At 36.8% G+C, this 13,617-nt stretch overlaps 1 protein-coding gene across 4 annotated transcripts; it reads right to left on the reverse strand.

The window, feature by feature from the left end:
- Nucleotides 1–5,409: 5,409 nt before the first annotated feature.
- Nucleotides 5,410–9,305, reverse strand: LOC109213217 (putative B3 domain-containing protein At5g66980). Of its 4 annotated transcripts, XM_019376981.1 has the most exons (5): nt 8,944–9,305; nt 8,596–8,808; nt 7,644–7,950; nt 7,406–7,523; nt 5,410–6,037 (listed from the first exon to the last, which is right to left on the reverse strand). In XM_019376981.1, coding segments are annotated over exons 2-5 (516 nt in total). In that variant the 5' UTR covers nt 8,686–8,808; nt 8,944–9,305; the 3' UTR covers nt 5,410–6,036. The 4 variants fall into 4 exon arrangements, with proteins under 4 accessions (XP_019232526.1, XP_019232528.1, XP_019232525.1 ...); XM_019376983.1 differs by having other exon boundaries at nt 5,410–7,523; nt 7,644–7,886; XM_019376980.1 differs by having other exon boundaries at nt 5,410–7,523.
- Nucleotides 9,306–13,617: the final 4,312 nt, after the last annotated feature.

Here is a 13,617-nt window from a genome sequence, read left to right on the forward strand (position 1 = left end):
ATTTCAAACACAGTATTAAATACCAGGACTGAGTTTAATATTTAGAAATATGGTAAGAAGCCAGTAAAAATAATCCCTGAAGGATTCAAGTAGTTGGCACGAAGCCCAAATATGACAATAATCCATTTTTATAAGGATATCACAAATCTACAATCAATTAGGTATTAATTTTATTAAGCGGGACGGACCAAGTCGCAATCCCTGACGGTGCTCTACCCCACGCCCGTTATCCGGCGTGCAAGTCACCTCACATAGCACTACGTTATGCAAATTCGGGGTTTCAAACCCTCAACACAGCATTTACATTTATTACTAACCTCAAGCCGGCCAAGGTCCTAGCTTGCTATACCCTTGCCTTTCGAATTCACCTCTTCGTGCGTCGAATCTGACCAAAACCACAACGAATACGTCACAATATGCTAAGGGAATATAACCCAATCGAAAAGACTCGAAAAACATCGAAAATCACGAAGTTGGCAAAACCCGAGCCCCGGGCCCACTTCTCGAAAAATTATAAATTTTACATCACCGGATTCCTTATCTCGCCATGAGTCTATACATATAAAGAACACCAAAATCGGAGTCCAAATGACCCCTCAAATTCCCATTTTTGTTCTCTTAGGTCTTAAGCCCTAAACCACCATTTTTGACCTTAATTCCTTGAGTTTTCAGTGTAATTCCATGTATTTGCATGATAAAATTGTGTTCTAAGTCCAAGAATGCTTACCTGATCCAAGTCCTTGAATTTCCTCTTCAAAATCGCTCAAGAACACCCCAAGTCCGAAGTTAAAATATATTTTCTGTAAAATTTTGCGAAGGGATTAAAACCCACTTCTGATCAGTTGTTTCCGCTTCTGCGGTTCTTTGTCGCTTCTGCGACTACCGCATCTGCGGTCATTTTCCGCTTCAGCGGAATCTCACTTATTGTCCAAAATTCCGCATCTGCGGTCCTTTTGTCGCATCTGCGACTCCGCAGATGCGGTTGGCATCTTCGCACCTGCGACTACTGTCGCTTCTGCGGTTCTTGAATCGCTTCTGCGGTACCGCTTCTGCGGTCCCATTTCCGCAGAAGCAAAAATACCAGAAGCAGCAAAATTCTACAATCTCTTTAAGTTCAAAACTTCCCGTTAGCCATCCGAAATCACCCCGAGGCCCTCGGGACCTCAACTAAGAATACAAACATGATCCAATACCTTATTCAAACTTGCTCCAGTCATCAAAACACTTCTAACAACACTAAAACCATCATTTCTCATCGAATTCAAGCCTAAGTTTTTCAATAACTTCCGAAATACGCATTCGATCAAAAATCCAACCAAATCACCTCCGAATGACCTGAAATTTTGCACACACATCCCAAATCACCTAACGAAGCTACTGCAACTCTCGGAATTCCATTCCGACCCTCGGATCAAAATCTCACCTATCAACCGGAATTCGCCAAAATACTAACTTCGCCAATTCAAGCCTAATTCTACTCCGGACCTCCAAAATCACTTTTGATTACACTCCTAAGTCACAAATCATCCCCCGAAGCTAACCAAATTATCAAAATTCAAATCCGAGCCCTCTAACACAAAAGTCAACATCCGGTTGACTTTTCCAACTTAAGCCTTCTTAAAAGAGACTAAGTGTCTCATTTCTTATCAAAACCATTCCAAACCAACTCTAACACATCGAATACTGACAATGAAACATGAAGAAGCATGACATGGGGAAAACGGGACGGTAAGTCACGTGACGACGGGTCGGGTCGTCACAGTATAATAAATGCATCTATGGTTCGTGACGGTCGACCCTCGATAATGTATACATTATTATGGACCGGGTCGTATGACCTCGGCATAATTTTGCGTGATATCGCTAGCTGTCCGAATATTCACGAGATTATCCTTCCACTGATGCCTGGTATTTTATATGATATTCCTTAGCCATTTGATACTGGCACTTGATACATCGGAGCTGTTGAGATAGAATACGAGACTAAGAAATTTATATCAAAAAAAAAATTGGAAGATTATGTAGCTTACAATTTTACCCCATTATTACTATTGTGCTTCATATGTGCTTATGATTTATCATATTGCGTTATTGAACCTCTAGTAAGTGTCCATGTCGACCCCTTGTTACTACTTCTCCGGGGTTAGGCTAGATACTTACTGGGTACGCGTTGATTTACGTACTCATGCTGCACTTCTGCACTATATGTGCAGGATCTGACAGGTTATTTGGTGGTCATCTTGGCGTATAGGCGCAGCTGCTGAGGAGCTTTATGGTGAGCTGCAATTCCAGGCTACGTATCGCAACTCACAGAGTCTCCATCATACTATTTACTTTATCCTATCTTATTTACATTCCAGACGGATGTTGTATTATTACTGTACTCCTTAGTAGATGCTCATGCACTTGTGGCACCGGGTTTTGGGATGTTCTAGAATTTGTTTATGGTTTGCTTAACCTCGATACACTTTTACTTGTATAATATTTAAAGTGTATTTATCTACGACTTTAACGCATTTATGTCTCCCCCTAACAAGATTCATGATTTCAAAAATAATAAAATGAATAACTAAGTTGTTAGTCACCGTTGGCTTGCCTAACGGCGACGTTAGGCGCCATCATGACCTAAAGTGGGTTTTGGATCGTGACATCTTGATATCAGAGCTCTAGGTTTATGTGGGCCTCATGAGTCATGAGAAAGTCTAGTAGAGTCTTGTGGATCGGTATAAAAACGTCTGTACTTATCTTCGAAAGGCTACATGGCTGTTAGGAGCACTTCCCTTCTTGATTCCTTATCGTGCAATTTGATTCTATTGAAGCTTATGCCTTCATTTCCTTCCTAACCAATCTTATGCGACGTGGAGCACTTGTTATCAATTGGGCATCGAGGAGTTGTAGTGGAACTGCAGATGTGGTGGGTGATGTTTTTCCCTGCATATTCGGGCAGGCTATTATCGTCACTTTGCGAAAGGGTGTTTGGTCGTTTCAGCTCAGAATCTATATTTCATGTGGTTTCGAGGCTATGCAGAGATTATTGTGTTCATGTGTTGTTATCTCACAGTGTTGGTGCAATGGCAGGGTGCTTGTTTATGTGTCGGGGCAGTGAAGGACTCGAAAGGAAGATTTCTTAGTGCATGGTTTAGAAGTTCAGCATTTTAATTCCAGCGGAGAAAAGGCAATCGGACGATGGATGTTCAAGCTTTGGTTGATGGAGTAACGAGACTTGATATTCTCGAGCGTGGTAGAATTATCATTTGTGATGTGGTGTCGTCATCCTTGTTGAATGCATTAAGGTTCATCGGTGTTACGTTCTTCTTTGATTTACCTTCGAGGCAGGGTGTAACTCTCCTTTTTTGCTTTTTCTAACCGCAATTATTGTAACTCTCCTTTTTTTGGTTTTTCACATGGTGTTTGTTACCCGCAAGGGCCCCACTAAATCTAGATTCTCCCCGAGAAGTTTCGTATTGGGAGGTAAAGCGCTCCCTAACAAGTATAAGTATTTCTTATTATTTTTAAAATAGACTTTAATTTATAATAATTTTTTGTTTAATTGGTACATTTGTTGAATGATGTTTTGATATATTTAAATCATCTTGAAAGAGTAAAATATTTATTCAATCTTATTTTTATATTTTACTTAAATTAAATGAAAATTTTAGTTATTGTCTTTCAAAATAAATATTTAAATTTATTATCTTCTTAAATAATATTATCTATTAAATAAAAAAATTCATATCTAATTTGTAATTTGACACTCCAAAATACTTTTTGAAAATTTTGACCAGCACAAATTGGTGCTCAAAAGTGCTTTTCAAATTGATTTTCCAAACATAAAATAAAACTTTTTCACAAAAAACACTTTTAAAAAAAAAAGATTACTTTCAAAAATAAAAATAGTTTAGAAGCTTGGCCAAACTTGTTATGAATTAACTGTAGTTCTAATTAAGTACAGCGAATTAGTTATGCTTGAAATAAGCAAAGCCAAGCTGACTCCAACTAACCGTTACATCCAATATAAAAATAGCATTACTGAAAATTTGTTTAGGATGAAAACTACGTACTATATTCACTTTGAGATTGGGCAAAGATCACTTTAATCCGCAACTAAAATTATTTATATTCGGTAGCTGCAAAAGTGTTTAAAATTTGTTTTACTTGGAAGAGCTTTTCTTTTTAATTAATTCTAAAATATAGTGTGAGAATCCATCCTAAAAATTGTCTAGCCTATATAATGCTTCACCAAATAATGTTATAATAATAAACATCTATAAATGAAATTAATCAGTAGAGCAAAGCAAAGTATAAAACAGGCCTTCTTATTAAGAAATAATGATGTCTGAATACTGCTTATTTTATATTTACCTTCTATAACACCAACATGCTTAGCCAAAAAGATCTTATAGTGGGAAGAGGAACACTAAAGCAACTTTAGGTGAGTTATTGTCTGATCATTACATTATACCAACTTAGGTTAGTTATTGTTTAGTCATTAATTTATTATGGTTCTTTGCCATTAAAATTTAAAAGTGTCTTCTTCTACTTATGATTTTTCTTGTAAAGATTTCCAACAGACTAATTAGTTTCGTGGAATTTGGACAGAAAAGGCCTAGGATCTTTGAGGAATTATAAAATGAAAGGAGACAAAGTAATCAGAATATGAGATACGGATCCAGTAGTTTTTGTAATTGTGTATATAACCTGAGATCATTGTAGGAACCTATAAACTTCAAATTTTAAATAAGCCTCTCGTTAAACTGCACATGATTTGACAGAATCCATCTTCCTAAGAATAAGATGTCACAATTTCAACCAACTATATCTTGAAGCTTCGATTTCCAAAACATTAGGATAAGACATAATTTGGAAGTTTTGGTTTACACAATTTCAACTAGGACCTCTTGAGTAAACATTTCCAATCTGGTCTTCCATAACCACCATCAGATGGATAGTTAATGTACCCAATCTTTTGATCAGTAAAGAAATATGCATCTTAAGCCGTTCTTTGAATATTTCCAACCATCAAGGATTGAGAGTTGTAGTAAAAAATATTTCTTTTTGCAAAGCTTTGTGTGTTAATTTCAACAACATAATAGATACAAGTCAATCATGTCATCACTCATAATCTTAAAAACCCTATTATGAATAAAAGAGAACATACTTTCATGTAATAATTGACTGAAAACAACAAGAAAGCTAGAATAAGTTAATGAGTTCAATACGCCTCGAACTCCAGCTTCATCAATACAACCAAACTCATTTACTACAGTAGTTATTACTCCAAAACCATAAGCAGTTTCCCCTTTAGATTTTTATCAAATAAGTAACCCACATTTTGCTGCAATTTGAACCACCCATCAAAACATAAGTAAATTGCACTTGTATGAATACGGAATAATCTTTCAAACATCAAAATTAAACAATCTTTTCTGCATCCATTAGAAATAGTGTCGTGTGAATCATGCGAGTATTTCTGAACTTGCAACAGAGAAAAGAAGAGATTACAAGTTTCTGAAAGCATATATCAGGGACATATAGAAATCTTGAAGAACTCAAGGTAGTGATCAGGGACAATGACTTCTTCAACTAGTCTCACCATTTTGTTTTTTACCCTTCTTTTGTTTGCCTAAAGCATTTAGCATATCATACAATGATGTAAATTCACTAAATTAAACTACTGATACATAAACCTTCTATTCCAGTACTATGCAATGCTTAGTAAACATATAGCTCTCTTTCTCTCAGGTAGAAATATTTGAATCAGATAGATATTAAGCCAAATGATCAAAGAGATTCGCCTCTATTTTTATTACTACTTTACTTAAGTTGTCTTCTAATGCTAACTTCCAGTATGAACTTCTCCTCATCAATCAGTTTAAATTGGCAAACATCTCCTTCACGCAAAGCATTACCGGCTATAAATTCTCCGAACCCAGTCCGCAGGAGAAGTCTATCAGAACTGTGAACTGAAACCGGCCAGCTACCTCTATCAGTTTGAAGAGTAGCCTCAAAGTTTTGCCCTTGCCCCCTGTTCAAGTATCTATTGCCAAAAGCAGCCGGTACATTCCGCACAAGTATGTATCGTCCAAAACATGCTCAGACACAATACACATTTAATAATCAAGTGATTGGTATCAGATGTAATGAACTAAAACACTACAACAAGCAGTAAGACAACTTCCATTACCATTCAAAGTATATATTCAACTACTTCAAAGAATACCACTTGACCAATAATATTCACATAGCTGAGTTATAGTGACGACATGCAAAGTTACAACTATATAATCATCATATTCTGCGAATTATATGCATCTGAAGTTTTAATGTTTTTGGAGGTAAAAAAATTTCTCTTCATCAAACATTCAGGTCAAAGAAACACACAGAATCAAATAGATGTCTTTCAGAGGATCTCAATATTACATTCCCATAAACTCTGAAGCGCAACATTTTAGAAGGAAATTTCATGACTTGGGGATGGACAGTGGCTGCAGTTGATGGGCAGGATAGAAGAATGAAGTTATCAAATGTAGGACGAGATGCATTACTTATGAAAGGGGAAGCTGGTGGAAATTATACAGTAAGGGAAGGATACAAAGCTCTTACTAGAAGTGGAAATGAAGATTCATTCTGCAGGGATGCCTTGCACAAGATATTCTAGCCCAAAGAGTTTTTATCTCATGCAGTAGATGTTCTTTGCGTGAAAAACGATATAGAACCAGTCAATCACTTATTTATATATTGTACAATAGCTAGGGAGTTGTGGAAACTATTCTTAAATCTGGTCAATATCAAATGGGTCTTTACAGGGAACACAAAACAGGTTCTTTGCAACTGGAGAGGAAGGACTCATAAGCCGATTATAAGAATATGGAATTGTATCCCTCTAGCTATATTTTGGGTGCTATTGAATGAACAGGAACAAATGTGCATCAGCTGAAAAACAATTGCTTATACGTGTTGTCAGTTTGGTCTAATTTTATGGTGTAAATGATATAAATCATCTGATTGATTTTGTCAGTTCCTTAGGAAGCTAATGGAGAACTAATCACTTTTCTTTTAATGAAACATTTACCTTTTGCTCAATAATAAATTGCACAACATTTCACACAATTCTATCTTCCTAAAAAAGTCAACAATTTCAACTAATTAGCTCGCAAGAATATATCGAAGCTTCTATTTTCTTTAGAAGTTTCTTTTGTTGGGAAATTATTGGACATAAATGTCAATCCTAGAAACTCTTGTAAAAGGAATTAAATAAGCCACTGGATAAAAGTGACTACAAGACATGAATTTTTATACTGTTTCGCATAGTTGACACTAAAGCAATTATATGTAATGACATTTTCGAAAATTAGTTGCATTTAAGTATTTATGAATATATACAAATTAGCAAATAATAACTTACCAAGCGCTTTTTCGAATGTAGGATGGCTTGATGACAATGTCGAATGAAGTGACAGAGACAACCAAGTCTCCTGATTCATTAAGTGCTTGATCAACTGGCCGAGCTGATGAACCTATCTCTGAACCAGATGCTCACTTGTAAGTTGACGATTTTTGGAACTGAAGTTTAAAGGTTAAGAATGAAGACAGATGTGTTGCACCAAACTAGCTATAAACTGAAGATCTTCAAAGAAACTTACCATGCACAATTTCTTCGTCCAATGGATGCAGCTCAGGCTCGTTGATGGCAGTTACGTCCCGCTTTAAGCTTCCATTTATCCCATATATTTTAACGTAAAAGTGTGAATTTCCAGCATAGGAAAAGGTTAAAAATTCTCCAAATTCCAAATTATTGTTCCACACAAAGTCTGGCCAACCTCCCATGAAAAAGAAATCATTGTCATTCTTTTCCACAACAACCTTCCAAGATTCCCCTGCAAGATCTTCAAGCATATAGTTTGAAGGAATGTCTCCATTGAAAAACTTGAGAAAGGCCGGTGGAATTCTCTAAGCAAAGGAGACACAAAACGGAACATAACTTCGCTTTGATTTCCGGTGGAAGAAAGATGTGCAATAACAATATAACAAGATATATAGAATTGCTTTAACAAAAATTGAAGTACACTCCTATCTGGGCCTTAATCCAGTGCTAATTTCTTTTAGTATACTGTCTGATAATGTCCACTCTAGTCTTCTACATCTAGGGTCATAACCACAAGGTAAATCTTTTATTATGTCATCATTCACTCTTCCATCAATAATGAAGAGTATTAAACTGGTATTCCTTCCACATATACATCATTAGCCCTTCTTAAAATATTTACAAACCATCTCACCAGATTATAGATTGCTAATTAGGATAATAAACACCCCATCTTACCAGATTATAAGGAGTAGTAATAAGAACGACATATTTGCAAGTTTTGAGTATTATTTTCATCAACATCTAAAAGGACCCATATGAACTTAGATCATTCAGACAAGAACCAAAAACTATAAGAGAACATACATGCATGAAATGACCTCTGTTTTTTAATTGATTAAGAACAGCAACAAGGTTATAATATGTTAAAAGTTCAACTAGTGGATCTTATGCCACGTTTTATTACCAGTTAAGGAGAAATAACTAACAATTATAACAGCAAATATTACCAGTTGGAAGTTGCATATTTGAGGGTGATAAATCTTAAAGAACTCTGGGAGGTGATCGGGGATAGTCACTTGCTCAATTGATGTCACCATTTTATCTTTCACCTTCTTTTTGTGGCTCGATTTGTCTATTGGAAACAGTCTCTCTAACGGACACAGTACACCCCCAAAACCCTGTATGTGGGTATGTTGTTGTTGTTTCTTTCTCTGGCTCAACTATAAAAGCAACAGAGACAGAGAGAGGAGAAAATCAGTACTTAAAACAAGAAAATGGTATAAACACACAATGTAAACAAAATAAAGAGGAAAATGGAGAATACGAATGAGCAGTAAAGATAAAATGAAACCTACATCTTACAGTACTTGACTTTTGGTTTTTGGTTCTGATTTTTGCTGGGATTTATAGAGGGGAGATGGAGATGAATAATTGGGTCGACCCATTTGGGACCCGAATTACCTCTATCTCTCCTTCCTAATCTACCTCTTCCCGAGGTGTCGCAGGTCTGAAGTATTGGGAATCTGATGACTTTGGCGTGAGAAGATGATTCCAAGAGTTCCACAAAAATGGGATGTGAGAGAAGGTGAAGAATGAGCAAGGGAAAAAGACTAAACATGAAAATGGAAAAAGAGATAGCAGTTGATGCAGAGCTGACAGTGGCGGCGGAGTAGCCGCCGGTGACAGTGGCCTCTAGTAAGTGTGGGAGTCGACGTTGTTTTTATACTCATGCTACACTTGTAGTGCATTTTTGTTGCACATGCACATGTATTTCTAGTTGCCTACTCGGCGTAGCAGCATGGATGATACGGAGACTAGGTGAGCTGCATGTCTCGAGGCGACGCCACCAGTATAGTCTCTTTCAGCATTGTATTTACTTTTTGTCCAATTCGTATTCCGGACAGTTATTGCACTTTATTCGATTCTTTAGTAATTGCTCATGCACTTGTGCCACCGAATTCTGGGATGATTATGAGATTATTTAATATTAAGTTTGTTAAAGACATCGGTATGTATTCAGTGGGATTCATTATTTATTTTCTAATGTATTAAACAAACGATTTCGAAAATATTAAAACGAAAAATTACCGATAAATTGGTGTTGGCTTGCCTAGCCATGGTGTCCGGCGCCATCACGACCCTTAACGGATTTTGGATCGCGATAGCTTTCTTGGCCATAACTGTGCAACAATATTTCCTTATCGAAAATTATGCTTATCACCATTGTCTTCTCTGGGCATTAGCAACCTGCAGTCATATAGAATGATCTTATGAGTTAAGTTTCCATGAGAAAGTAGGCTGGCAACATCCGTTGAGTATGTTAGTTAATATGCCATTTTCAAGCCTTTCTTTTAGTGCCAACAGTTCTATTTTGTATCGGTGAGGTTGCATACACACTTCTTCGAAAACTCACGATCCAGTCACCTTTACATGTAGCATCATATTCAAACTTTTTTTCTTTTGTTGAATAAATCTTCATTATCGTCTTGATCTAAACACACATTGAATTTGTCTTCAATCTCGTTCAACCGTTGACTCTGAACCATTGGCTCTGATACCACTTGTTGGGATCGAAATAACATGGTGCACGCGGAAACTAACAATACAAAGCTTGGTGGACGATAAATCAGACGACAAAAGAATAATATACTAAACTAAGCATAATAGTTTATAATGGTCTGGTCAATTGATCTATATATGATAAAACTAATATAAAAGAAGAAAAACTATCGAGAGAAAAATATCCCTCTAAACAAAATTCTTTAATGACTACATTGTGGATATTTTTGTGCTCTTGTGAGAAGTAGAGATCCTTAATTTATAGATGTGCAAAACTTGTCTTCCAAGAAAAAAATGACATATTAAGGAGATTTAATCCTTTTAGGAGTCTTTTTCCATTCCTTCAAGAAAAAGAGTCCTAATAGATTAAAAATTCAGGGCAAATCCTAACAAATACAACACCCAAGCCTCTTTTGAGTTGTTATTCCTTGAAGGCGCCATCTATTTTAAACTTGTACCAACCTGAATGAGGTTTGTGCCACTGTATATTAAATGCATAGAGATTCTTTTTTATAGTGTCTCTTTTTGTGAGGAACTTATGTTCAGTAGCACGATGCATGGATGACATTTTGTAGACTAACATAAGCGCTAGTATTATTCAGATTATTTCAATTTATGTTTAACCAGATACACCAAATTAAATAGCAAAAGGAAAGAGATAATGCCAAAGAAGATGACTTGCAGGTATGACGGGATTTATGTCTTTAATCAAAATGAGACAGTGACTGGTCGACGAGATATAAGGTTTGATATACTTATATTATTTCAGAAATGTTTAACTATAGGACAATCCAGGAAAGTATGCCTTATATATAGTCTCTTCCGCATTCTTACACATAGGACAAGTAGCATCAATTTTGATACCAATATAGCTAAGATATGAAATGCACCAAGTCTTTACTAAGCCATTTGTCTTCTTTCTTTTTTTTTTATTGTTTTTTCCCCTTTTCTTTTTCTTTTTGACTCTCTTCGGACAAAAGGGACTCTTACATTCCCTTCGTCATCTGGATACATTTAAATAACATCGATATTGTATATTCTTGTTGTACATTGATATATCTCGTCTTGGTGCCTCCTTCCCGCTCACTATTGTATTTTTATGTTATTTTTGAATTGGGTGTATTTTGTTCCTATTTTTACCTAAACACTTAAAATCAGGATCTTATGACCTCTGAACTATTCTGAAGTAGAGTTATTATACTTTTATTGGCTAACATGACAAAGAAAGTATATACACTTAACTAAAGAGTGTAAAAAGATTAAATTGCATTTGATTAGAAAATAATGTGCAAAAAGAGCGCATGATTGTATTGTGCACTTAAATTTGGATTTGGTCTCTTAAAATGATAATAATTCTATTTTACCAAAATAATGATACGCCTTAAAATGTATAATTAAAAAGGAGACAAGTTAGAAAAGTTTTTATGTATTATTTATTTTGTTTAAATTTATATGTACATACTTTGACTATTTCATTAAATGTTAAAGAAAAAACTAAAATTGATCTCATAAGCTTAGAGAATGATTGGATAAACCTATATATAAAAGGTGCTCATAAGCTAACTGTGATTTCCAGCATTTGATACTTCATATACCACGTATGAGAACAGTAGTATATGCATGATTTTATATAAGCGATGTAGCATTTAAAAAGTTGATTACTATATGTCACGACCCGAATTTCCCACCCTCGGAAGTCGTGATGATGCCTACTCATGAAAGCTAGGCAAGCCAATTATTACGGTTCTACACAATAACAATCAACCCCAACAGTTATAAACATAAACTAAAGTAAAACAGATGATAAATGCAGAAGAGTTAAATTAAATCCAAATACTTCAATACATGTCTACCCACGAATATGGTGTCACAAATTCACGAACAACTAAGATTTTTACTACAAATACAAGTCTGGAAAGAAAAGTACAATTGTTCTCGGAATGGAAAGAGACAGCAGAAAAGCTAAACAGAGAAGGGGGACTTTAGGCTCTGCGGACGCCAGCAGATCTACCTGAGTCTCCCTGGACTGAAGGCAGCTACCTCAGCTACTCACTGGGTCCGGTACCGAAAATCTGCACAAAAGAGTGCAGAGTGTAGTATCAGTATAACCGACCCCATGTACTGAGTAAGTGTCGAGCCTAACCTCGGCGAAGTAGTGACGAGGCTAGGACACGACAATCATATATACTTGTGCAGATAAATTATATACAAGCAGAAACATAACAACAGAAATCAACGGAATAAAGTGGGGAGGGGACATGCTGCGAGAAAATATCAGGTTCTAATAGTAAATCAATACAGAAGCATCATTAAGGAAACACAATGAACATCATATATAAATGTGACGACCCAAAGGGTCATCACCGTGGTTCTCCCTTTTTCCGCGCTTCCGAGGCCTTGGAAACCTCACTTTTGGTTGTCTCGATTTACGTGCGCACTCCGGGCGCGAAGCCGGAAAATTTTTATGTTAAAATATATGAATTCTGTGAAAAATTTGGTGAAATATGATATTAATATTGATATAGTTGACTTTGGTCAATATTTTGGGTAAACGGACCCGGACTCGTGATGTGACGGTCTCTGGAGGTCCGTAGAAAAATATGGGACTCGAGCATGTGCCTGGAGTCGAAATCCGAGGTCCAGAACCCCGGTAAAAGAATTTTTCTGATAAATTGTTTTCTGAAATTAATAAGGAAAAATGGAAATGAAAATGAGTTAGAAAATATAGGTATCGGGCTCGTATTTTGGTTCCGACGCCCGGTACAGGTCTTAAATATGCGTTAAGCGCTTCCTGTGAAATTTGGTCGAAATCGGACGTCGCTTGACGTGTTTCGGACCTAAATAGCTAAAGTTGAAGGTTTATGAACTTTGAAATGAAAATTATGAGTTTTGGGGGTTGATTATTTGATTTTGATGTTATTTTAGCGATTTGATCGCTCGAGCAAGTTCGTAGGATGATATTGAGTTAGTGTGTGTGTTTGGTTGGGAGCTCCGAGGGCTCGGGAGTGTTTCGGAGGTGGTTCGGGGTGTTTTACACTTAGAAAAGTTAGCAGATTTTCTGCAATTTCTGCACAAGCCTATTGTTCTACGCGAACGCGACCTTGTCCCGCGTTCGCGATGCCTTGTACCCCAGCCTTCTTCGCGTTCGCGTGAAAGGCCACGCGTTCGCATAGCTTCCCTTGCCCCCCTTCTTCGCGTTCGCATACCAGTCTCGCGAACGCATAGGCCAATATCTGGAACCCCAACTGTCCTTCATCGCGTTCGCGAGCCTCCCTCGCGTTCGCGTATAAGCCTGCCCAGACCCCCAGCATTTTCTTCTACGCGTTCGCCTTCCCCTTCACGCGAACGCGATGCCTGCCCATTTTCCTTCATCGCGAACGCGACCGGGGTGTCGCGAACGCGATGAACAATTTTGCCCAGTTATTTTAAAAGCCTAAAACAGTAGCCATTACGGGATTTTGCCATCTTCT

Source organism: Nicotiana attenuata, unplaced genomic scaffold (assembly GCF_001879085.1).
Source record: "Nicotiana attenuata strain UT unplaced genomic scaffold, NIATTr2, whole genome shotgun sequence".
Lineage (NCBI taxonomy): Eukaryota > Viridiplantae > Streptophyta > Magnoliopsida > Solanales > Solanaceae > Nicotiana > Nicotiana attenuata.